The sequence below is a fragment of the Lithobates pipiens genome, unplaced genomic scaffold, assembly GCF_037356315.1.
Source record: "Lithobates pipiens isolate NorthernLeopardFrog02 unplaced genomic scaffold, aLitPip1_a1.2 Scaffold_16, whole genome shotgun sequence".
NCBI classification, from domain to species: Eukaryota; Metazoa; Chordata; class Amphibia; order Anura; family Ranidae; genus Lithobates; species Lithobates pipiens.
In genome coordinates, this window is record NW_027507748.1 from 21,992,446 (window position 1) to 22,018,597 (window position 26,152).

The window sequence follows — 26,152 nt, forward strand, 5'->3', positions numbered from 1 at the left end:
TCTGAATAGCCAGGACGATGAGACCCTCCAGGGATATATATCAGTCAGAATAGCAGGTATATCAAGGTTAAGGCAGGCCGGGGTCAGGACTAGAGATAAGGTTAGTCAAGGAAGACAGGTCAAACACAGGTAATCAGATACAGGATGAGATTCAGGTAAAGCTGCAGATTAGACAGCAGCTGCACTAGTGCAGCTGCTGTCTTTATATAGGCCATTTGGCACCTGCATTAATGGCTGAGGTGCACGGGCACCTGCAAATGCACCTCTGCGCATGCGTATTTGCCTCTGCCTAGGAGCTTCGGCTGCACTATGGCCAGCACGTCCCTGACAGGAAAACCTGCAGCAGCAACTCCAATGGCTTTGGCTCCAGTAGCTCCCTTGACACGATGTTCAACCCCTTGACATAAGGCTTGGATCCCTTCTGATGTCAGTCGAGTACACTTTTCTGCAGGGGTCTCAGGGCCACAGGATTTTCTTAATAGGGCGTTGGCGTCTCTGCTTTTGACTCCTGAATGATACTTCAGGCTGAAGTGAAAACCAGATAGGACAGCCAACCACTGATGTCCTGTGGCATCCTGCTTGATTGTGGTGAGTATGTACATGAGCAGATTATTCTCTGTCTTAAATTCGAAGTCCAAGTCAAACAAATAACCTTCCAGCTTGCCCACCGCTGCCCAGTTCAAAGCAAAGAATTACAGTTTGTGTGTGGGACAGTTCTTTTCAGTTAGGGTAAGGCTTTAGCTCACATAGGAAACACGTCGTAGGTGTCCATCATTCTGCTGATATAATACCCTACCTAGCCCATCTTGGCTAGTGTCAACATGTAACTTGAAGGGTCGAGTTGGATCGATGTAGGCCAGGACAGAAGCATTGGTTAAACTGTCTGGCAAAATGCTCATTCACACTGATCGGTCTATTCATCCTGTATGAATTATTGAGATTTCCTGGGCCCTTTGACTTGAGTGTCTGATATCAGCAATTATGAGCCTTCTTCCCCCTCACTCAGCCATTGAAGGATCAGCCTACCTTGACAAATCTCTTCATCAACTGTTGATAATAGGAGCAGAACCCCAGAAATGACCTCATTAGTCACGTTGCTTGGTTTTGATGATGAGGTGACAGCATCCAACTTCTTGGGGTCTGTAGCCATTCTTTAGTGGAAATGATTTGCCCAAGATAAGTAACAGAAGACTGATATAAATGGGCATTCGTCAAGGGACAACTTCAACCCTTCATCATGAAGTCTCTTAAAGACCTTCTCCATGTGCTCTTCAAGGGTTCTGCCAAAGACAATGATGGGTCTTGGGGATCTCTGATAGGTTGCCTTAGAGCCATTTTTAAGGGGGGTGTCTGTACTGGAGAGGGTTGGCTCAGCTCCCTGCAGGGACTGCATCCCCCACTCCTCACTTGTTACAAGGGGTGGTGCATTTCTGTCCCATACAGGGTGAGGTATTTAGGATGTTCTTGGGAAGCTTTGGGGATTGTGGGGGTTCTGTTTTTTTTACTACGTAGGCATGCAGCCAAGGTGGCCAGGAAAGGGAGGGCTGTGAGCATGCGCCCCCTCTTCCTGTACCAAACCAGGCCACATGCCTTTCAACATGGCGGGGGGGGGGGGGTTTCCTCATTGAAAAGTACCCTTGTCCTAATATTGAGGGGACAAATGCCTCTTCCAATCTTCGATGCCCCCCCAAAAAAGAGGTGGGGGTAATATGGGGGACTTATGGTGGAATCTAGAAGCCCCCTTCCAGGGGAATGAGTACAGGGGTAATATTAGTACCCCTTATCCATTCACTTAAAGAGTTAAATGTAAATACACACACACACCAAATTAAAAATTCCTTAAATTAAAACACACATACTTACCTGCTTAATTGATGTTACTATTGTCCTCAGAAATTATTCCAGATCAATCACAGCATCCAGCAATGTTAATCCTGCTTCAATTACCGGCATGTCTGCTGATGCATACATGCTGCACCCTTATTGCTAAATGGCAAACTCCCCAGCTGCAGCAATACGTATATAGACAGCTGGGAATCCCCCTCAAAAATACCAATTCACCATATATTTTATTTATGATTGACCACCGTCCATAAAGGATTTTGTGTCTACAAAATTCTCTGACTCTTCATATTCGCCTGAAGAAATGTCTTCTCTCCAGAAGTTAATGCAGTCTGTTTTTTGCTTTCAGGTTAAAGATCAATTTGAGACAATGTCCGGGATTCGCCCCAGTGAATATAAGGTAGAGAGTGTCATTCAATTGGAGGATGTCATTGGCACGAATTTATGGTATGAGGTAATGTTGGTTTTATCTGAAGACTTCAACGTATAGTTTTAGAGGCTACTCTGGCTACTATCTATAATACTTTCCTGGGGTTAGCAACCCATATTTTAGCCAAACCAAAAATAAGTAAAGAAAATAGAGATTTTTAATAAATACCCCAGGAAAATATTGATATAGAACTCTTCATACATATACATAAAAGAGTTAACAAAGCTTTATTACAAACATTAAAAAGTTCAATTGTTGCATGACAAAATCATACAAGGTGCCTAATGTATCTTAAATTGGATGGACAGCACAGCACAGTGGTGTAGTGGGTAGAACTCTCGCCTAGCAGTAAAAAGGGTCGCTGTCTCAAATCCCAACCATAACACTACCTGCCTGGAGTTTGTATGTTATCCCTGTACCTGCATGGGTTTCCTTCCACACTCCAAAGAGATGCGGGTAGGCTAATTGGCTTCTGTCCAAAATTGGCTCCAGTATATGAATGTGAGTTGGGGACCTTGGATTGTGGGCTCCTTGAGTGTAGGGACCAATGCGAGTGTCCCATGTATGTGTGGAATGCTGCATAAATTGACGGTGCTATATAGGCGCCTTACATAAATATGGATAATTGTGGACACACTCTCACTCAGAATGGACTGGCGTCTTTATTTAACCTTACTAGCCACGGCAAGCAAGTGTTATCAGGAAGCCGCTCCCCTTCTGAATATGTGACTGAAGGGTAGGGATGAGCTTAGGCGTGTTCGCATGGTCCATGTGCTGAGCCTGCAAGGAAGTTGGTCGCTGCGCTAATCACAGGCAGTGAGACCGATCTCTGCAGCTGCACATCGGTGCAATGTCTCACTGCCTGCGCCGACTTTCTGGCGGGCTCAGCACGTGGACCATGCGAACACGCCTGAGCTCATCACTACTGAAGGTACGTTGTGTGGCAGCCATCTTGGTACTCCCGCACTCGTCCACAGTAAGCCTACTGTTATAAGTCGGCAAGCGGACATCTTTATACACCCACCAGAGTTATGCTTTTCACAGTTATTTTTAACAGTAAACTCAACTTATATTTCACTAAATAAGTTTACTGTTAAAAATAACTGTGAAAAGCAAGACTCCTGTGGGTGTGTAAAGATGTCCGCTTGCTGACTTCTAACTCTAGGCTTACTGCTGACAAGTGGGGGTGTACCAAGATGGCTGCAATGCAACATCAGTTTAGTTACATGTTCTGATGAGTAGTGGCTTTCTGACATCATCTCTCACCCTGCATCACCACAGCTCAGCTTCTGACAGAACACCGCCATCACTGTGCAGGCGTGGGCAGCAGAGATTACATTATCTCTCACTGCCCGCCCTGACTCTGGGACACAGTCACTGGCAAGTGACATTCCGCATCTTGTGGCAGGCAACATTGGCAGTGAAAAATCTCATCTGGTGGCAGGGGATGTGTCAAGTGACATGGCAAGTGACAATCCGCATTTGGTGGCAGCCGACAGTGGCAAGTGACATGCTGCATCTGGTGGCAGCCGGCGGTAGCAAGTGACATGCTGAGGGCTCAGACTGATTCTGCATTATGGTGAGTTGAACTATTTAATTTTATATTACAATGTAATAATAGAAATAATGCGCTTCAATTATTCTGACACCATAACAACCATGGCGCTGTGATGATTGAAGCGCCAACACCAGCCATTGCCCCGACAAATTGCCTGCAAAATTTTCTGCCAGTGCCCCTCCCGAGACTAGGCTCTGGATCCGCCCCTGATCACCGCTCCAGGAGGATCTTCTGATAACAGGGCTCCTCATCCAATCAAAGAAACCACAGGTGCTGACAATACATGCAGCAGTGAAAGAAAGGTGGTTCTGGACAGCCGCACTCAGAAAACAAGCCTTTTATTCAAAAACAAACACAAAATCCAAAATAGCATGTCACAGCAGAACAGGAAACTGATGCGTTTCGCATTAGGCACAGTGCTTACTCATAGCTATGAACCAATAATACCAAGCAGCTCCCTTGGGGGTTTGCTACATATGTAACTATGTAAAGCAGATTCATGAAATGTGAGCTGGGCACATACCTGTATATCTGCAGTGTTTTGTTAACTCTCTCCAAAATGTCCCCTAGTTGTCTCCTAATAACTCCTGACAGGTTCTCCATCACATATGATAAAAGCAGCCGGAGATTTGTGTTGGGGAGGATGTTATAAATAGATTAGCAGAGCCCTGAACTATTCAACAATCAGCTCTGAAAGTCTCGGCCTATGAGGAGAGGGGGTGTGTGCGCCTTCCCTCCAATCAGCTGTCTTGGCTGTATGCCCAGACTCCACTGCAGTGTTGAACAGGAAGAGGAAATCTCCTAACACATTCTGAACTTTCTAAGCAGTATATAAAGCTGAAGACAGCAGATATACAGTGCCTTGAAAAAGTATTCACACGCCTTGAAATTTTCCACATTCTGTCATGTTACCACCAAAAACGCAAATGTATTTTATTGGGATTTTATGTGATAGACCAACACAAAGTGACACAAAATTGTCAAGTGTAAGGAAAATGATAAATGTTTTTTAAATTATTTTTACAAATACGTATGTGAAAAGTGTGGCGTGCATTTGTATAGCGCCCCCCTGAGTCAGTACTTTGTAGAACCACCTTTTGCTGCAATTACAGCTGCAAGTCTTTTTGGGGATGTCTCCACCAGCTTTGCACATCTAGAGAGTGATATTTTTGCCAATTCTTCTTGTTCCTCAAACCTCAATTCAACAATCTGGTCCTCTGTTCATTATTTTCCATACCAGGCAGTGGAGCCCTGCCTGACTCCCCTCCATCCAACACTGTGGTCTGATGCTCCTAACCCACCGATCGTACACTGTGCTCCCCGCTCCTGACCACCCATCCAAAGCTGTGGTTCCCCACTCCTCACTCCTCTGTCCCTCATTGTTGTTCCCCACTCCTCACCCCTCATACCACACTGCTGTTCCCACTCCTTACCCCCCTAATTATATGTTGCTGTCTCCTGCTCCTCAATCCTCCTCTTTCACATCGCCTGCTTGCCACCACCACTCGCACCTCCACACTTCACATACAGTGCCTTTATAAAGTATTCACACCCCTTGAAATTTTCCACATTTGGTCATGTTACAGCCAAAAAATATAAATGTATTTTATTGGGAATTTATGTTATAGACCAACACAAAGTGGTACATAATTGTAAAGTGGAAGGAAAACGATAAATGTTTTCCAATTTTTTTTTACAAATAAGTATCTGAAAAGTGTGGCGTGCATTTGCATTGAGCCCCCTTTACTCTGATAGCCCTAACTAAGATCTAATAGGACCAATTGCCTTCAGAAGTCACCTAATTAGTAAATAGAGTCCATCTGTGCGTAATTTAATCTCAGTATAAATACAGCTGTTCTATGAAGTTCTAAGAGGTTTGTTAGAGAACCTTAGTGAACAAACAGCATCTTGAAGGCCAAGGAACACACCAGACAGGTCAGGGATAAAGTTGTGGAGAAGTTTAAAGCAGGGTTAGGTTATGAAAACATATCCCAAGCTTTGAACATCTCACGGAGCTCTGTTCAATCCATCACCTAGAAATGGAAAGAGTATGGCACAACTGCAAACCTATCAAGACATGGCCGTCCTCCTAAACTGACAAGCCAGGCGAGGAGAGCATTCATCAGAGAAGCAGCCAAGAGGTCCATGGTAACTCTGGAGGAGCTGCAGAGATCCACAGCTCAGGTGGAAGAATCTGTCCACAGGACAACTGTAAAGCCACGTACAGACGATCGTACATTCCGACACAAAAACCGTGGATTGTACTCAAACTTATCTTGCATACACACGGTCACACAAATGTTGTTGGAAATTCTGAACATCAAGAACATGGTGACGTACAACACGTATGACGAACTGAGAAAAATTAAGTTCAACAGCCAGTGCAGCTCTTCTGCTTGATTCTGAGCACGAGTGGACTTTTGTGCGACGGTATTGTGTACACGTGCTCGTAATTTCCGACAACAAGTTTTGTTGTGGGAAAATTTGAGAACCAGCTCTCAAACATTTGTTGTCGGAAATTGTGACAGCCAATGTCCGATGGAGCATACACACGGTTGAAACAAGCTCACATCGAACATTTGTTGTCGGAAATTTAGATCATGTGTACGCTGCATTAGTCATGCACTCCACAAATCTGGCCTTTATAGAAGAGTGGCAAGAAGAAAGCCATTGTTGAAAAAAAGCCATATGAAGTCCCTGTTTGCAGTTTGCGAGAAGTAAACAGTGTTGAAGAAGGTTCTCTGGTCAGATGAGACCAAAATTGATTTTTTTGGCCTAAAAGCAAAACACTATGTGTGGTGGAAAACTAACAATGCACATCACCCTAAGCACCCCATCCCCACTCAGCAGGGACAGGGAAGCTAATTAGAGTTAATGTGAACATGGATGGAGCCAAATACAGGGCAATCTTAGAGGAAAACCTGTAATGCCATGTACACACAACTGGATTTTTTGACGGACTAAATTCCGAAGGACTTTTTGATGGAGTTCCATCGAATCGGACTTGTCTACACACGATCACAACAAAGTCCGATGGATTCGTCTGTGATGATGTTCAACCAGACTAGAATAAGGAAGTTCATAGCCAGTAGCCACAAGCTGCCCTAAAGTAGTTTTTCATCCATCGGACTAGCATACAGACGAACTGATTTTTCAACAGAACTTGAGTCCGTCGCAAAGATTTGAAACATGTTCTATTTCGAAAGTCTGTCAGATTTTTGACAGAAAAGGTCCACTGAAGCCCACACACGGTCGAATTGTCCACCGGATTCGTTCAGTTGGACCAGTTTGGTTGAAAAGTCCGAACCGTGTGTACACGGCATTATAGTAGTATAGAATATTTTATTGGTTACATCGGAGTGGTAATAAAATAGTAGTACTGACGCATTTTGGCGAAGAGCCCTAATTTTAGTTACGGCTAAGCCTTTTTGCCAAAATGCAAAAAGGCATTTCGGCAAAAAGTACTCTTTAAAGGACTCTTTAAAGGAATACAGCATTGCCGGCTCTCTTCACATTTGTAGGTTATGAAGTACTTTCTACCAATGGGCATGTAAGAAGAAAAACAGAAGAGAGGGGAAGAAAGTGTCACTGTGTGAAGGAATGGCACAGATGGCTGTGCCTTCAGAGCACATGTGCCAGTGACATCACAGGCAGCATATAATGTAAATATCTCCTAAACGGTGCACATTTAGGAGATATTATTATAGGCTTACCTATGGGTAAAAGTCAGTAAAGGAAGTTCACTTCCTCTTTAATAACAAAATTGATGAAAAAAAGAATGTATGTAATGCACTCACATGTAGAAGGCGGAACACAACTGGACTATTGGTGAATGGCCTCAGAAAACCAGAACAGTTCAGGATGACACAAAAAAAATGCAAAACAGGGAGAGAGCATGACACTCTCAGTGCAGTATTTATTAAAAATAATAAATGAGAAACAAACACTATTGCACTCACATGTAATAGGTAAAAGCAAAGAAAGTTAACTCAAAGAGTCCAGCAGATGACATCCTTCTATTGGTCCCAATGAAAATGCTTGTAGAGGATGGATGGAGAGCTTCTATTGGTGGAAAAGTACAGCAGGGCACAGTGTAAGATGAATAACACAGGAACCAGTAGAAGCCAACTAAGGATGTACTGATGGCGGTCACTGTGGACCACTAGGAAGCGATTTCTGGCCAACAGAGTGGCTGCAATGGCATATGTTTTTTGTGGAGGGGAGTGGGTATGGCTATAGCACCTGGTATTCCTAGGCAGTCTTCCATCCAAGTACTAACCAGGCCCAACCCTGCTTAGTCTCTCAGATCAGATGATATCATGCACATCCTGGGTGATGTGGCCACAGGTCTGACAAAGGGGACTCTGCCTAGAAACTTGTAGACATGCCCACGCCATGCCCCCTTATGTTAATGTGTGATATCATTGGGGCTGCTCTGTGGCTGGGAACCACTTTCTCTTGATCCACAGTGGCCGCTATCATTAAGGCTGGGTACACACTGAAGACAGCTCCAGCTCACAGCAGGGGTCCGGTGCATCCGTGTTCACCGTTTAAAGTCCGAATTCAGCCTGAATTTTTGGCTGAATTCGGACCTGAAACAGACCAAAAGACACACAGGACCCCTGTGCAATTCACACCCGAGCTCTGGAGATATGCAAACCGACTCCCAAGAAGAGAGAGCCAGTCACAATCTACTGCTATTGCAAATTGGATGTGGGGAATAGTGGGAACTCAGCCTGTGTTACAGTCATTGTACACCACTTCCTGTTGATGTTTTCCACCAATAGAAGCTCTTCATCCTGTACATGTCTTTTCATTGGGTCCAATCTGCTGGAGCTTTTTGAGCTATGCCTGTGTTCCACCAACTACATGGGGTATGAATACTTCTACATTCTTTTTTTTTTTTCATCAATTTTGTTATTAATACTACACTGAAAGTTGTGCGCCTCTCTTTTATTTTAATTATCATGTCACTTAGAGACACTGAGGTAGCTGCCACCTGCTGATGCTCCAGAGATTACTTATTGATATGCTGTATCAATTTATTGGAATGTGAGTGCATCACTTACCACCTCAGTGCTTTGTTGCACCCTCTAGTGTGTTCTACTAGTAGTGGCAGTGTAGGAAAATTTACTCTCAATCATGCTTAAAGCCTGCGAGTCTTAATTGGGTCCGGGCTTACTAGAGTTTAGGGCTGGGAAACTAAACCTAGCAGCTCTCTGGTGCCTGTTTCTGGGACAGTGGAGAATGTTCTAGAGCTAGTGGGTGAAGGCTAGGAGGGGCTGCTATGAGTATTTATGGGATCTCAGCCAATCCCCAGAAGTAGGATGGCCAGGGACTGAGAAATTACCATAACTATACATGGGCCATGCCAGCAGGGGAGTCAGGTGGAACATGTAGAAGCAATGCTGAGGAGAGGCTGTCAGTGGCCCTTGAGGGACCCCTGCTGGAGAGGGGTTTTACCTCTGGCTTTAGATCGAGAAAGCTGGACTGGAAAGATCCCACGATAGGAGGCAACTAGACGGATTCATGCCGGGAGAGGCAGCGAGAGAGCAAGCAAAGAAAATGAGTAATATCAGCACTAGGGATGGCGGAACGGTTCGCCCGGCGGTCAATTCGCAGCGAATTTTGGCTGTTCGCAGTCCGCCCGATCGGCGGACTATTGCCGCCGTTCGCCCGGCGGACTTCTGTGTTTACTGTGTAAAAGAACTTTGACCTATGATGACACATCCATCATGGGGTACAGGACAGCCAATTGAGACATTACAGCACATGGACACTTGGACATTCCCTCTAACTTATGAATACACCCGATCTGGCGGCCATTTTACATTCTTTCTTCTGTCACTATAGGGAGAGGTTGCTGTGTGGAGCAGGGAGAGATTGCAGTGACCCAAATCGCTAGCTATTTGTTACACAAAAGTTATTTTCAGGACTGGTATAGGTGTTAGGTGTAGTTCAGGATATAGGTTTGCTGTGCTAGTGATTGTTGCAGCAGCCTGAGTGTCTTTTGTCAGTTTAGAGAAAGGGACAGGACGGTGTGTGCTGCAGGGACAGGCAGTTTAGTCATTAGCTGTTACTATCAGGTCCACAAAAGTGCTATTCCAGTTATTGTTCCAGTAGCCTCTGTTTTGTCAGTTTATATAGGGACAGGCAGGAAGCAGTGTGTGAGGCAGTGAGGGTCAGTTTAATCAGTAGCTGTTACTATATTAGGTCCACAAAGGTTCTTTTCAGGACTGGTATCAGTGGTATGGTAATAGGCTTGTACACGTATAATATTCTTTCTTCCAAATATAGAAAGAATATTATACTTGACTGCTGTCCTTCTGCTGCAGTCTGCTAATCAGTCAACCCTATACTGCAGCAGTCCTTCATCGGTATAGGGACTGACGTACAGTCTGCTAATCAGTCACACACAACCTACTTGTTCCACAAAGGTCCTTATAAGGACTGGTAAGGTATAGGGTGCTACAGTACATAGGGTTGAGTGAGGTACAGTCTGCTATTCTATAAGGACTGGTATAGGTCCACAATACATAGGGTTGAGGTGCACTACTGCTGACCGCTGCCCTATACTGCAGCAGTCCTTTATCAGTATAGGGACTGACGTACAGTCTGCTAATCAGTCACACACAACCTACTTGTTCCACAAAGGTCCTTATAAGGACTGGTAACTTGGTCTAGGGTGCTAAGGTACATAGGGTTGAGTGAGGTACAGTCTGCTATTCCATAAGAACTGATATAGGTCCACAATACATAGGGTTGAGGTGCACTACTGCTGACCGCTGCCCTATACTGCAGCAGTCCTTCATCGGTATGGGAAATGAGAGTTTTGTCACAGGGTCATTTAAAAAATGGCAGGCAGAGGAAGAGGCAGGCCCTTCCGCAGGGGTGGTAGGGGTAGGGCAGGAGCAACAGGCTTGAGCCAAAGTGGGAAGTTGCAGACGGTGTGTTCAATTACTTTAAAGGACGCACCAGACTTGGTTGAGTGGCTCACTCAGCCTTACTCTTCTGCACCCTCCTCATCCTCTCGATCTGCACCCTCTTCTTCACTCTCTGCTATGTGCACCCCCAAAGACACTACCACCAACAACACCACCACCATATACCTTCCGCTTGAGTCACAGGAATTATTTTCCAATCCATATCAAGACATTTCTGATGCGCAGCCACTCTTGGTATTGGATCAGGAAGAGGAGGTAGCAACCACCGCTACTCAGCAGTCTGACGACAGTACTCAGATTAGCCCAAGGAGGAGGTTGGTCCCCGGTGTTGCTGCCTACTCCGAGATCTCTACTTATAGCGGTGGGGAAGGTGACGTCGATGATGATGTGTCTAGTGATGTCATGTGGGTGCCCACAAGAGAGGAAGAGGAGGGGAGTTCAGAGGGAGATATGGACCAGCAGATAGGGAGGAGAAGCAGGAATAACTTACATTGCACAGGAGGGACAAAGCAGACTGCAAATGTATCAGGAGCGAGTCATCGACCATGTACGGTCACATCTGGCGCTCCCAGGACACCGTCACATGGCTCCGCAGTGTGGGCTTTTTTTAACGTGTCCGCTGCTGACAATAGCGTTGCCATCTGCAATCTTTGCAGTCAATGCATTAGTCGCGGTAAGCCCAACACTCACCTAAGGACGACCGCCTTAAGAAGGCACATGAGCAGCCATCACCGAGCCCAGTGGGAGCAACGGAACACACAAAGCCACACTCCAGGCTCTCACCGTCCAGCCTCGTCTTCTACTTCTCCTTCTCCTCTCTCCTCACAATTGTCCTCCACTCCACCTTCCATCACGCCAAGCTCACGTTTTTCTGCAAAAAGGCAGGCTTCTGTGGGCCTAATGTTCGAGCGTAAAAAAATGATGACGCCGGATAACCCTCTTGCCCAACGGTTGACGGCTGGCTTGTCAGAACTCATAGTCTGCCAACTACTGCCATATAAACTGGTGGACTCGGAGGCCTTTCGCAAATTTGTGGCCATTGGAACACCACAATGGAAGGTCCCAGGAAGGAAGTATTTCTCAGAGAAGGGCATCCCAGAGCTATATGGCCATGTTCAGCGGCAAGTGAATGTATCTCTGGCACACAGTGTCGGTGCCAAGATACATCTGACCACAGACACGTGGTCTAGCAAACATGGGCAGGGAAGGTATATCACTTTTACTGCCCACTGGGTGAACCTTCTGACGGCCGTCAAGCATGTAACCCGTGGCACCCGTGTAGATTTGGTTTTACCGCCCCGGATTGCATGCAGGCCTGGCTCTTCTTCTCCTCCTCCTACTCCATCCTCCTCCCTCTCCTCCTCGGCTGACTCCTCCTTTTCCGCTGCTAGCGTCTCTTCCGCTGCGCCGCCCAAGCTCCCCAACACCTATTCAACATGCCAAGTGAGACGTTGCCATGCCGTGCTGCGTCTGTTGTGCCTGAAAGCCAAGAGCCACACTGGCCCGGCACTCCTTTCAGCTTTGTGTTCACAGGCAGATCAGTGGCTAACACCGCTCAGTTTGACAGTTGGTGAAGTGGTGTGTGACAACGGTGCCAATCTGCTTAGCGCATTGAAACAGAGCAAAATCACGCACATGCCATGCATGGCACACGTCTTAAACTTGGTCGTGCAGCGATTCGTTGTCAAATACCCTGGGGTCCAGGACATCTTGAGGCAGGCAAGGAAAATCTCGGCCCATTTCAGAAGATCTTACATGGCCATGGCTCGCCTTGCTGACATTCAGCGGTGACACAATCTGCCGGTCAGACGTCTTATTTGCGATTGCCCGAAGCGATAGAACTCAACCTTCTATATGCTTGATAGGCTGCTCCAGAAGAAACGTGCAGTTAACGCCTACCTGTATGAACTCTGCAGCAGAACGGGTTCTGGGGAGCTGGGGTTTTTTTCACCGCGCCAGTGGCTGCTCATGCGCGACGCATGCAGACTCCTGCGGCCATTTGAGGAGATCACCAAACTGGTCAGTCGCAGCCATGGCGCCATCAGTGACATGGTACCTTATGCCTTCTTTATGGAGCGTGCATTGCGTTGTGTCATTGATCAAGCTGTGGAGGAGCAGGAGCGGGAAGATGAGGAAGTTGCAATGCTGGATGAATTCCCAGGGGGGGCTACTCTATAAGAGACAAGTAAACAACAGGAGTCTGAAGAGGAGTCAGAGGAGGATGGTGCAGGGGCGGATGAGGAGGAGCAAGAAGAGCATGCTTTAAACCTTTCTGGGATCCCTGTTGTGCGTGGATGGGGAGAGGAGAATGAAGAGGACGGTATTATCCTGGATGATGAGCAGGAGCCAGGCCACCACACCGCTTCCACTTTAGTGCAAATGGGGGCCTTCATGCTCCAGTGTTTTAATAGGGAACCCCGTATAAAAAGCATAAGGGTCAAGGACCAGTACTGGGTGGCAACGTACTTAGACACCCGCTACAAACACAAAATGGCGGAAATGTTACAGAGGGCTGGCAGAATGGAGCACTTCCAGGCCTTGCTTCGAGAAATGCTGCATTCTGCTTTTGCGTGCGCTGGCAGAGGAGCAATTCCCACTCCCAGAGAAGGAGTTGCGGGTACCAATCCAACAGCGCCTGCAAGAAGAGGCCGGTTTGAAGATGTGTTGGTGACTTTGGATATGAGGTCATTCTTTCAGCCGACCCATCGACAGGTGTCATCCGGATCCAGCATCAGGGAACGCCTAGACCATCAGGTGTCCGACTACATCGGGTTAACGGCCGATGTGGACGCTCTGAGGAGTGATGAACCCCTGGACTACTGGGTGGACAGGCTTGACCTCTGGCCAGAGCTTGCCCAATTTGCAATCGAACTGTTGGCTTGCCCCTCATCCAGTGTCCTGTCCAAAAGGACGTTCAGCGCAACAGGGTGGATCGTGACCGATAAGTGTACTCGCCTAGCTCATGACAGTGTTAACTACCTCACATTTCTAAAAATGAATGAGGCATGGATCTCGGAGCAATTCAACACATGTGACCAGTAGACCATGTATATGTCTATAAAAAAAATTTTTAATCGCGCACACAGACCTTCATTCTTCATTTGGCTCACTTCCTTGTCCAAAAAAAGCACACCGTACTATATGCCCGTACCCCCCTCTTTGAAGAGGTTGAGCGGTGTCATATTTCTACTGGGAATAAAAAGTAACAAATAGTGTAGCGCTGGATGTTTGTAACAAAACCATATATAAATCAGTTATGTGGTTACAAATAACAAAATGTGAATATGCTGAAAATGCAACAAGAAAACTGTGAACACTAAAAATATTAATAACTAAATACTGAGTCCCAGTGAAAAAAGTCCACATATATTAAGTGGTGCACAAATGTTGTGGTAGATATTCCTCACAAGGGAATCAGGAAGGTGTTGTGGTAGATATTCCTCACAAGGAAATCAAGGAGTCTACAAATCAGGTGAAACCAAAGAAAACGGCTTGTCTGGAGTGATTTCAAAGAATAGGTGAAATACTCTTACCAGAGAAGATGGACTCATCTGTTATACGACGGTTGAGTCAGCAGCGCTTGGGGTCCACACGTGGAACCAAAGGTAGATTGGTGGTGGTCCGAATGGATACTGGGGAGCAGAGGCGTAACTAGAAACCTCAGGGCCCCGGTGCAAGAAATCAGGAAGGGCCCCCCCCCCCCCGAAAAGCATGATTTTGATACTATATTTTTTTTCACTGTACAACAAAGTAAAACATTTCTGTGCAACCTGTGTCCCCAGTGGGACCTGTGTCACCAGTGCAGTGGTGGTCCTGGAGAGGGGTGGTGGTACTGGAGGTGGGTGGCGGTGGTGGTACTGGAGGGGGATGGTGGTACTGGAGGGGGGCTGGTGGTGGTACTGGAGGTGGGTGGCGGTGGTGGTACTGGAGGGGGGTGGCGGTGGTGGTACTGGAGGGGGTGGCGGTACTGGAGGGGGTGGTGGTCCTGGAGGGGGATGGTGGTCTTGGAGAGGGGTGGTGGTACTGGAGGTGGGTGGCGTTGGTGGTACTGGAGGGGGATGGTGGTCCTGGAGAGGGGTGGCGGTGGTACTGGAGGTTGGTGGCGGTGGTGGTACTGGAGGGAGATAGTGGTCCTGGAGGGGGATGGTGGTCCTGGAGAGGGGTGGTGGTGGTACTGAAGGTGGGTGGTGGTGGTACTGGAGGTTAGTGGCAGTGGTGGTACTGAAGGGGGGGTGGTGGTACTGGAGAGGGGTGTCGGTCCTGGAGAGGGGTGGCGGTGGTACTGGAGGGGGATGGTAGTACTGGAGGTGGGTGGCGGTGGTACTGGAGGTGGGTGGTGGTGGTACTGGAGGAGGGTGGCGATGGTACTGGAGCGGCATGGTGGTCCTGGAGAGGGGTGGCGGTGGTACTGGAGGTGGGTGGCGGTGGTGGTACTAGAGGGTGAGTGGTGGTACTGGAGAGGCATGGTGGTCCTGGAGAGGGGTGGCGGTGGTACTGGAGGTGGGTGGCGGTGGTGGTACTAGAGGGTGGGTGGTGGTACTGGAGAGGCATGGTGGTCCTGGAGAGGGGTGGCGGTGGTACTGGAGGTGGGTGGCATGGTGGTGGTACTGGAGAGGGGGTGGCATGGTGGTGGTACTGGAGAGGGGGTGGCGGTGGTCCTGGAGGTGGGTGGCGGTGGTACTGAAGGTGGGTGGCACGGTGGTGGTGGTACTGGAGGAGGGGTGGCGGTGGTACTGAAGGTGGGTGGCACGGTGGTGGTGGTACTGGAGGAGGGGTGGCGGTGGTACTGAAGGTGGGTAGCACGGTGGTGGTGGTGGTACTGGAGGAGGGGTGGCGGTGGTACTGAAGGTGGGTAGCACGGTGGTGGTGGTGCTACTGGAGGAGGGGTGGCGGTGGTACTGGACATCAGGATCCCCAGATACCCCCCCTTACTTTAGGGTCCCCAGAGAGCCCCCCTTACTTTAGAGTCCCTAGACAGTCACCCCCCTTAAAGAGGTTTCTCTGTACCTTGCTGGACTCCGCCGTGCACCTTGGCCCCCAGCAGATCTCTGTACCCCCCCGCACCTGGGGGGAGGCAGCGATCAGCAGCTCTATGATGGTGATGGGCGACGGGATCTTCCTGAGTCTCTGCACACACTGGAGAGGAGTCAGCACGGCTGTGAGTGAAGAGCGTGTCTCATGTAAACAGCAGCACAGAGACACCGGCACTCGGGAGTGAAGTTTCATTTTCCCTCGTCCTCTTGCAAAACACACAGAGGATCTGCTCCCCCCTCGGCCCCCCTCCCCTCCTCTCCTGTGTTCTCCGCGGGCATTCAGGTGTGAAGCTAACAAGCTCACATTTCCCGCGGAGAACACAGGAGAGGAGGGGAGGGGGGGCCGAAGGGGGAGCAGATCCTCTGTGTGTTTTGCAAGAGGACGAGGGAAAATGAAACTTCACTCCCGAGTGCCGGTGTCTCTGTGCTGCTGTTTACATGAGACACGCTCTTCACTCACAGCCCTGTGAATAGCAACCACGCCGGGGCCCCCCCACAGTGATGGAATTCCAGGGCCCAGTCGCAACTGCGACTGTTGCGACCCTGATAATTCCGCCACTGCTGGGGAGGCTTCAGATGTTAGAAGACTGTGGTGAACATCTCTCGAAGCGTCTCCCGGAGTGTCAGGATCAGATGGATCGCATTTGGGGTACCGACCCCAAATGTGGAAGATGGTCCACAAAAAATATAAAGGAAAAAGAAAGCTCCAAATGGTGCAGGTCAGAAGGTAACCATTGGGTTTTATTTAAAAAAGTCATAAAAATAAACAAAATTATGACATGTGATCACAAAAATTAAATATTAAAAGAAAGAAAAAGCAATGTGGGTTGCAGATGCAAGCACGACGCATTTCGACAACATATGTCTTCAACAGGGGCATATTGGAACCCTCCACATTGCTGTCTGATTTATAAAATACCCCATAACTAGCCTGCCTATAAAAGGGCGTGGTCAGTAATCAAAGGCAGGATGTGTGCGGAAAGGCCGTCCAATGGAAGTACAAGGTGGGCGGGTCACTTTAAGCTTGACAACCAATAAGCTTGGCCACCTCAGCACACAAACGCCTATGTATCTATCAATCAATCAACTGAATATAATATCAAAATATCGATAAAGTTAAAACATTCAAAAAATATAATCCAAAATCCCCATATATCTCCACTTATCACAAGCAAACCACTGACTGATATATCTAGTACTAATGATTCGATCTAGTGTGTATGTAAAGAGGCTAGGGAACATAACTCAGTCAGCACCCAGATTGATATATGGCAATGTAAAAAAACATGAACAATGGGAGGTAATTTATGTGAATATAAAAAAGCTCACATAACCAGGATGGCCATCGACTTCTCAGACAAACCATCAAGCAGCAAGGCAGTGGTCACTCATTCCCTCGCTCCATGAGAGGATGTGTGGAGATATAAGGTGTAAGGTGCTCACATATTAAGAATGACCATCATTTTATCAAATAAACTGATCAAGGAGTGAGACACTGATCACTAAATGAATGGTGCAGCGTCCATACAGCAAAGGAACGCGGCTGCCGTGACAACCGCTGGGACACTAAGCATGCCTCTCACTACGTTCAGGATCACGTGACTCATCACGAACGGTATCATCAAGGCCCTCGTCCTATCCCATGGCATACGCAATTCTTTGCCATGACACCCTGGGTGAACCTTCTGATGGCCGTCAAGCATGTAACCCGTGGCACCCATGTAGATTTGGTTTTACCGCCACGGATTGCATGCAGGCCTGGCTCTTCTTCTCCTCCTCCTCCTACTCCATCCTCCTCCCTCTCCTCCTCGGCTGACTCCTCCTTTTCCGCTGCACCGCCCAAACTCCCCAGAACCTATTCGACATGCCAGGTGAGACGTTGCCATGCCGTGCTGCGTCTGTTGTGCCTGGAAGCCAAGAGCACAAACGCTGACGGAAATCGCCACTGCCAGGGGGCGTGGCCATAGTCCGTGTCCCCGTATAGGAAATATAGACAGGAAGCAGGTGTGCTGGACATCATATACACACAGTGCTGATGGGCACGGTAATAAACTGCACCAAAAAAAAAGGGCTGTGACAAACACACAGTCCCTCGACATTTCTTGGAACAACATGGTAGAGACCCAACGGGCACGCATTTTCAAGTTATAGATAAATTCGTCCCCAATTGGAGAGGTGATTCGTGTTTGCGGGGTGTGTCGTGCCTCGAAACTTTTTGGATACACGAATTGAGGTGCTACTCCCCCCACGGCATGAACACCGACTGGGATATTAATTGTTTCATTAATCAAGCATAAATCTGCCAATATATATAGCTGAATCACCCTCAATAGACACACTTGGGCACCATTGGATTATTATTATTTTATGATACTTTATGTGGTGTCTATGAAACCTAGATCCGTAGGTCTCCCATTGTCCATGTAATAATGGATTTCAGTTTCCCAAGAAACCAATATGATTCTGCAATAGACACGCAGCACAGTGATTGATATTCGACCCCCCATGGCAGCAATGATCCATGTGGACATTTAGTCTGGCCTGGATCATTGCCGTCTCGGATTGCTTGTGTGTCTATATAAATATAAAGATTATGGGAATTGTACGTTTCCTCTTGTTTATTGTTTTTTTTTTTTTGCACATTATTATATCCTATATCTTTATATGTGGTGTCATTAAATTCCACACATATTTCTTGTTTTTAATTTCTCTCGCACCCCCATATGCAAGATTCTTTTCCAATCTTGTGTGGAGGTGTGCGATATTGAAATTTGACATTGAAAGATTTTTGGTGGTATTCATAGGTTATTCTTTGCGATTTACAAGCATTGTATACTGTGCACCCGATGTGCTGTAGTGCGGGTTATATTTGGTGCAGTTTATTACTGTGCCCATCGGCGCTGTGTGTATATGATGTCCAGCACACCTGCTTCCTGTCTATATTTCCTATACGGGGACACGGACTATGGCCACGCCCCCTGGCAGCGGCGTTTTCCGGTCAGCATTTGTGTGGAATACACATAGCGCTGCTGTCATCGTCGCATGTCTGTAGGAAGAGATGGGGCGTGTCACGTGTCCCGCGGCCTGTACGTCGCGGGCCTCGTGACGAGGAACCAGTAAACGTGCATAGTATGCCCCGTCCGAGTGTCATGGCAACGAATTGCGTATGCCATGGGATAGGATGAGGGCCTTAGTGGTATACCGTTCGTGATGACGTGATGAGTCACGTGATCCCGAACGTAGTGAGAGGCATGCTTAGCGTCCCAGCGGTTGTCACGGCAACCGCGTTCCTTTGCTGTATGGATGCTGCACCATTCATTTAGTGATCAGTGTCTCACTCCTTGATCAGTTTATTTGATAAAATGATGGTCATTCTTAATATGTGAGCACCTTACACCTTATATCTCCACACATCCTCTCATGGAGCGAGGGAATGAGTGACCACTGCCTTGCTGCTTGATGGTTTGTCTGAGAAGTCGATGGCCATCCTGGTTATGTGAGCTTTTTTATATTCACATAAATTACCTCCCATTGTTCATGTTTTTTTACGTTGCCATATATCAATCTGGGTGCTGACTGAGTTATGTTCCCTAGCCTCTTTACATACACACTAGATCGAATTATTAGTACTAGATATATCAGTCAGTGGTTTGCTTGTGATAAGTGGAGATATATGGGGATTTTGGATTATATTTTTTGAATGTTTTAACTTTATCGATATTTTGATATTATATTCAGTTGATTGATTGATAGATACATAGGCGTTTGTGTGCTGAGGTGGCCAAGCTTATTGGTTGTCAAGCTTAAAGTGACCCGCCCACCTTGTACTTCCATTGGGCGGCCTTTCCGCACACATCCTGCCTTTGATTATTGACCCCGCCCTTTTATAGGCGGGCTAGTTATGGGGTATTTTATAAATCAGACAGCAATGTGCAGGGTTCCAATATGCCCCTGTTGAAGACATATGTTGTCGAAACGCATCGGGCTTGCATCTGGGACCCCACATTGCTTTTTCTTTCTTTTAATATTTAATTTTTGTGATCACATTTCATAATTTTGTTTATTTTTATGACTTTTTAAATAAAACCCAATGGTTACCTTCTGACCTGCACCATTTGGAGCTTTCTTTTTCCTTTATATTTTTTGTGGACCAACTTCCACATTTGGGGTCGGTACCCCAAATGCGATCCATCTGATCCTGACACTCCGGGAGACGCTTCGAGAGACGTTCACCACAGTCTTCTAACATCGGAAGCCTCCCCAGTATCCATTCGGACCACCACCAATTTACCTTTGGTTCCACGTGTGGACCCCAAGCGCTGCTGACTCAACCGTCGTATGGCAGATGAGTCCATCTTCTCTGGTAAGAGTATTTCACCTATTCTTTGAAATCACTCCAGACAAGCCGTTTTCTTTGGTTTCACCTGATTTGTAGACTCCTTGATTTCCTTGTGAGGAATATCTACCACAACACCTTCCTGATTCCCTTGTGAGGAATATCTACCACAACATTTGTACACCACTTAATATATGTGGACTTTTTTCACTGGGACTCACTATTTAGTTATTAATATTTTTAGTGTTCACAATTTTCTTGTTGCATTTTCAGCATATTCACATTTTGTTATTTGTAACCACATAACTCATTTATGTATGGTTTTGTTACAAACATCCAGCGCTACACTATTTGTTACTTTTTATTCACGGAACTTTGTTTGTTTGAAGTGTTGGCAGCTGTTTTGAAGTTTTCAGTACTTGTTTGTTATAGCGCAGTGTTTTTTCTTTAAATATTATATTTCTACTGGGGCTGCTTATTATGAGGGGCTCCCACCATCCCTGTGCTGTGCTGACTTCCTCCTGGGGCTGCACCTCTGCTGTGCATATTATGAGGGGCTCCCACCATCCCTGTGCTGTGCTGACTTCCTCCTGGGGCTGCCTATTATGAGGGGCTCCCACCATCCCTGTGCTGTGCTGACTTCCTCCTGGGGCTGTACCTCTGCTGTGCATATTATGAGGGGCTCCCACCATCCCTGTGCTATGCTCATTATGAGGGGCTCCCACAATCCCTGTGCTATGCTCATTATGAGGGGCACCCACCATCCCTGTGCTATGCTGACTTCCTCCTGGGGCTGCTTACGGTGCAGGTGTCAGTGCTGTATATCACGGTGCTGATGTCAGTACTCTCTATCACGGTGCTGCTGTCAGTGCTGTATATCACGGTGCTGGTGTTAGTGCTTTATGTCACGCTGCTGATGTCAGTGCTCTCTATCACAGTGCTGGTGTCAGATGACTATCACGGTGCAGGTGTCATTGCTGTATGTCACGCTGCTGATGTCAGTGCTCTCTATCACGGTGCTGCTGTCAGTGCTCTCTATCACGGTGCTGCTGTCAGTGCTCTCTATCACGGTGCTGATGTCAGTGCTCTCTATCACGGTGCTGGTGTCAGTGCTCTCTATCACGGTGCAGGTGTCATTGCTCTATGTCACGCTGCTGATGTCAGTGCTCTCTATCACGGTGCTGCTGTCAGTGCTGTATATCACGGTGCTGGTGTTAGTGCTTTATGTCACGCTGCTGATGTCAGTGCTCTCTATCATGGTGCTGTTGTCAGATGACTCTATCACGGTGCAGGTGTCATTGCTGTATGTCACGCTGCTGATGTCAGTGCTCTCTATCACGGTGCTGCTGTCAGTGCTGTATATCACGGTGCTGGTGTTAGTGCTTTATGTCACGCTGCTGATGTCAGTGCTCTCTATCACGGTGCTGGTGTCAGATGACTCTATCACGGTGCAGGTCTCATTGCTGTATGTCACGCTGGTGATCATCTCCTGCACCCTCTTCTTTGCCTACCCTGACCTTCCCTCTCCTCCATTGCCTTCATGCGCTCCACAGTCCTGAATTGTCACAACAATTTCCCATATAAAAAAAGAATGCTTGTAGTTGTCGATCCCAGATTCACCTCATACATGTGTTATGTCATTGGCCATGTGGTGGGATTATGTTTGCACAGCTATTAATTATTTTGTGGCTGCAAATTTGACCTATAGGTTTACAAAGTTTGCCTCCCATTGAAGTCAATGGGGCCCGCCCCGAACGTTCAGGTTTGCAAACTATCGGCCGTGTTCGCGGTCCGCGTAACGTCCCGTCGGAAGTTCGTCCATCACTAGTAGGCAGTTACGTTTAAAAAAATACAATGTAAAATTGACAAGGGACACCAACATAGTTGCGTCTTTGATCTTAAAAACTAGGGGATAATGGTGTTGTGGAAACTTGCAGAAACCCCCCCCCCACCCCCCAAAAAATAAAACCCATAATAAAATTATTCTTGATATCACTAGAAAAAAAGCCTTTGAAAATTATTTTGCAATAACTCCATCAGTATCACCAGCAAAGCAGCTTCATTATTATCTCATTAAAGAAGAAGAGAATTGTGCGCTGCATTTCCAGATTTCATCATTTACCGCATCACGAATGTTAGTTCTCCATTACGAACGCTTGTTTACAAGACCGACCGCTTCTGAGCATGCGTGTTTGTACATTGGATTTTTTTTTCCGACAGACTTGTGTACACACGCTCTGAAAATCCAACAGATATTTGTCCGTGGAAAATTTGAAGACATGCCATCCAACATTTGTCCGATGGAGCGTACACACGGTTGGATTTTCCGCCAACAGCCTGAAATTCAACATTTCCCATTGGAAAATCTGATCATGTATACGAGGCTTTAGTTCCTCTGGATTGATCAGCAGGAGCTGCACATGTGAACCAAGTTTGTGCAGGAGGCGGGAAGCAGAGGATTTTGTGTAAATAAGGAGGACGTTGTACCCTTTGTTCACAGTTCAGGACATTTCTAAAGTTGGAAATCCCATAATTCCTTACCCCATCCAAGTTATCAACCCCTAATAAATATAACAAAAACAAGCCAAGGACTATATTCAGTGTTGGAATGCATGAGGGAAATGCTGTATGCCTGGCTGTGTAGCAGTGGGGGATCCTGACTCAGCAGCTCCTCCGTGTGGTGCGCTACATTTATATATTGTATTTGCAATGTGGTTTGCCACACTTAGTTGTGCTTTCTCTCCATCTCTTCTGTTTTTCCTACAGCCGCTGCATCAGAGGAGCTTACACTCTAACGTCCCCCACACAGTTACACATTTTATAGCTCTGACAGCGCTGCACATACAACATTGCATGAGACGTGTCAGTTCAGCACCATAGAATGGTCTTCATGTCAGGTGCTTGCCCCACAGGAGCTTGCAATCCAATGTAGCCACCAGAGTATCTCACAAGTGTTATTCCTGATATTCTAGAAATCATATTGGTAAGATTTATATCAGCAAAAATATAAGATTGGTGTCATTTTTTTCATCTGAACCTTTTTTCTTATCTTTTCAGCTTGACATAAAGTTCACCTTTGTCCACCTTAATGTGTTTGACCCTCCGCCTGAAACAAATGAAGGACCAAAGTTGTTGTCTATCCGTCTGAATAAGAATAAGGGTGATAAACTCGGGGATTGCTAAAATGTGTATGAGGCACACAGTGGATGATATCCCGGGTGGTCCTTCTGTATCCAACTCTGTCCGGTAATAATCATCATCCCCCCCCCTATAGTTCTCTTCAATCCCTTCCTCTTACCATAGTGTCCTGGGAACTCCAATATATATCTGATACGTCTCCTTGTATTTTCAATGTTGATTCCTGAATAAAATCTTATCTGTATATAGAGCAATTTTAAAAACATGACATGTTTGTATCCATTTACTCTCAATATATATATAATAAAATTGGGTTAGCTATTGTGTTTTCATGATTAGAGGTGGCTTTTACATATGTAGCACTGAGCCCTGGAGGAGCTGGTAATATTTGATTAGGCCTGCACTCTGCTATTACCCCCCCAATAACTTGGCTCAATCCCCTTGACACAGCTGTGGTGCAGTGTTGTTGTGAAGCTAACAACAGAGGATGACCCTACAATGTACAATACAACAATAGTGTACCTTTACCATTACCTGGGTATCTGTTGCTTCACCTGTAGGGAAAAGGAACAATGCTTCACATCAATTGGAACTGGCATAAAACAGTAATTACAATAACTACACTGTCACACCAACGTAATGCAACAGCACAGTGGGTATTCACAACTATTTTTCACATATAAAGAACTCTTAGATAACCATTGCACGTGTGACTCCAAGTGGGACCCATGCCCAGGGTGACAATGCCTTGACTCTCGGCACCTTCCCACTTCCAGCACACTGCAATAAACACAGAAATGCAAAGCTATAAACACCGCACAATCCAATTGCTAAGACGCTCCCCCTGCTTTATAATGCAGTCCTTTCTTGTTTGTAATTGAACATAAGGCCTTACAATAAAAGATGTAGTCTTTGGTCTTATGTCTTCTGCTAGCTATTGTATTGAAGTAATTGTAATCCAAAGAGTTTAACAATAGTGTATAATGAGTATTGAAACTGTTCCTGTGATGTAGCACAGTTATAACTGTCTCTGGTGTAGTTGTCTCCAAATCACACAGTGTCCGTTCTGAGTGGAGTATAGGCTTGAGGCCTGCTTGAACTCAGTCTAATGGTGTGAAACCTCCTCTGCAGGACTGCAGCTCCCAGCAACACTGTGGTCTGAGTCTAAGTGTGTAAAAGTGCATTAAGAATTATGGGTGGCAGCCCTCTCACCAAACCAGGCCTTGAAGAATAGGAAACCTCCGCTCTGGTTGCCTCAGTCTTGCTTTAAGTCAGCACCGTCACGCTGATTCTGTACCGCAAAATGACCGGGACATTCTGAATGGCTCCGTCAGGTGTCTCTGGATCCTTCCCGATCTGGTCACGCAGTCTCTTCAGCACGCAGGTGTAAGGCAGAATTGCTGATTGTTCCACTCCGCAGTTGCAGCAGGCCGCGCTCTCTGGAACACCTCACAGATCCTTGTAGGCAGGCCACGTGTCCAGAAGAGAAAGAAAATGGCCGCGTGGGGTCTTTTATATCCTACCCAGCATGTAATTCAGTACTGAGTGCTCATGGGTAGGTAGGTCCTTGTATAATGTAAACAAGGAGTCACTTCCTGTAACATTTCTCTATGTTCTTGAAATAGAAAATAGATAAAGTCCATTTCACATTTAGGCCACTAGATGGGGCCAAATACCAATTTATAACACTGTCCATAGATGAACATTACATAGAACTACAAGGAAAAAATACCAGTGCTACACATACATTTGCAAAGCTAGGCAGATCTTTTCTCCAAAATATTATTATTTGCATTTTTTCAGAGTTTGTTACAGTGAGCAAGATAACACTGAACAGGGTTTTACAAATAGGTACATATCAATGTTACACACCATTAGTTGTCAGGAGACCTCAGTCCACAGAAATATTGTGCATCAGCCAAGTGCACTTCTGGCAGATCAGATATTTCTGCATTTAAACTCTAGTTGCTGGCCCTTTAAGGAGTTTTGAAAGACAGGTTGAGCTCCTGATCATGTGACTACTTAAATTGGCTATTGCAGTGAGCACATGATCACAAGCCCTGCCCACCAGGTACAATGGTGACAGCTCGGTCACTGTGCTTAGAAATGGCTCTGACAGAGATATACATACAGCATTGAGGTTCATCCCCATACAGACTCTCTTTTCCCCTTTCCAATTCTCTTTTTTTTTCCCCTTCATCTCATAAAATCTAACAGTTAGACCCCTTTCACACTGGGGCGTTTTTCCAGGTGCTTTTGGGCTAAAGATAGCACCTGTAAAGTGCCTGCAACAATAAAAAATCTAATATTAAATACACAAAAACAGGTAATCAAGACTTCGACAAAAAAAAATAAGCTAACTTTACTGTTTTAGTTTTTTTTTTAATTCATTAGTGTATTTTTTACCGCAAAAAATTGTGTTTGTAAGACCACTGCGCAAATACCGTGTGACATAAAATATTTCAACAACCGCTATTTTACCGTATATACTCGAGTATAACCGACCCAAATATAAGCCGACGTACCTAATTTTACCACAAAAAAACTGGGAAAACTTTTTGACTCGATTATAAGCCTAGGGTGAGAAATGTGCAAATTTAGTATGCAAACCCAGTGGAACTAGCACTACAACATAGAGAGAACCAAAGATGGGGTTCCTAGCACCAAGTGGCCCCGTCATATGGGGCTCCAAAGTTGGGTTAGATAATGTCATTCTCTGCTGTAGAAAAGTGCTTGATTCAAGTATGAGCCGAGATGGGCATTTTCAGCACAACAAAAATGTGCTGAAAAACTCGGCTTATATATATATATATATATATATATATGTAAGTATATAATGTAGCACTAACCCCCGAAGGAGCTGATGATTTT

General features: G+C 46.3%; 1 protein-coding gene across 1 annotated transcript in view; it reads left to right on the forward strand.

The window, feature by feature from the left end:
• LOC143981658 (cystatin-A5-like) overlaps nucleotides 1-24,202 on the forward strand; it is a 62,552-nt gene extending 38,350 nt beyond the window's left edge. Inside the window, exons 2-3 of the mRNA XM_077479656.1 lie at nucleotides 2,192-2,296; nucleotides 23,201-24,202. Of these exons, the coding sequence (XP_077335782.1) occupies nucleotides 2,192-2,296; nucleotides 23,201-23,326 (231 nt within the window). The 3' untranslated portion in view covers nucleotides 23,327-24,202. The remainder of the gene's footprint in view (nucleotides 1-2,191; nucleotides 2,297-23,200) is intronic.
• The last annotated feature ends 1,950 nt before the right edge of the window (nucleotides 24,203-26,152 follow it).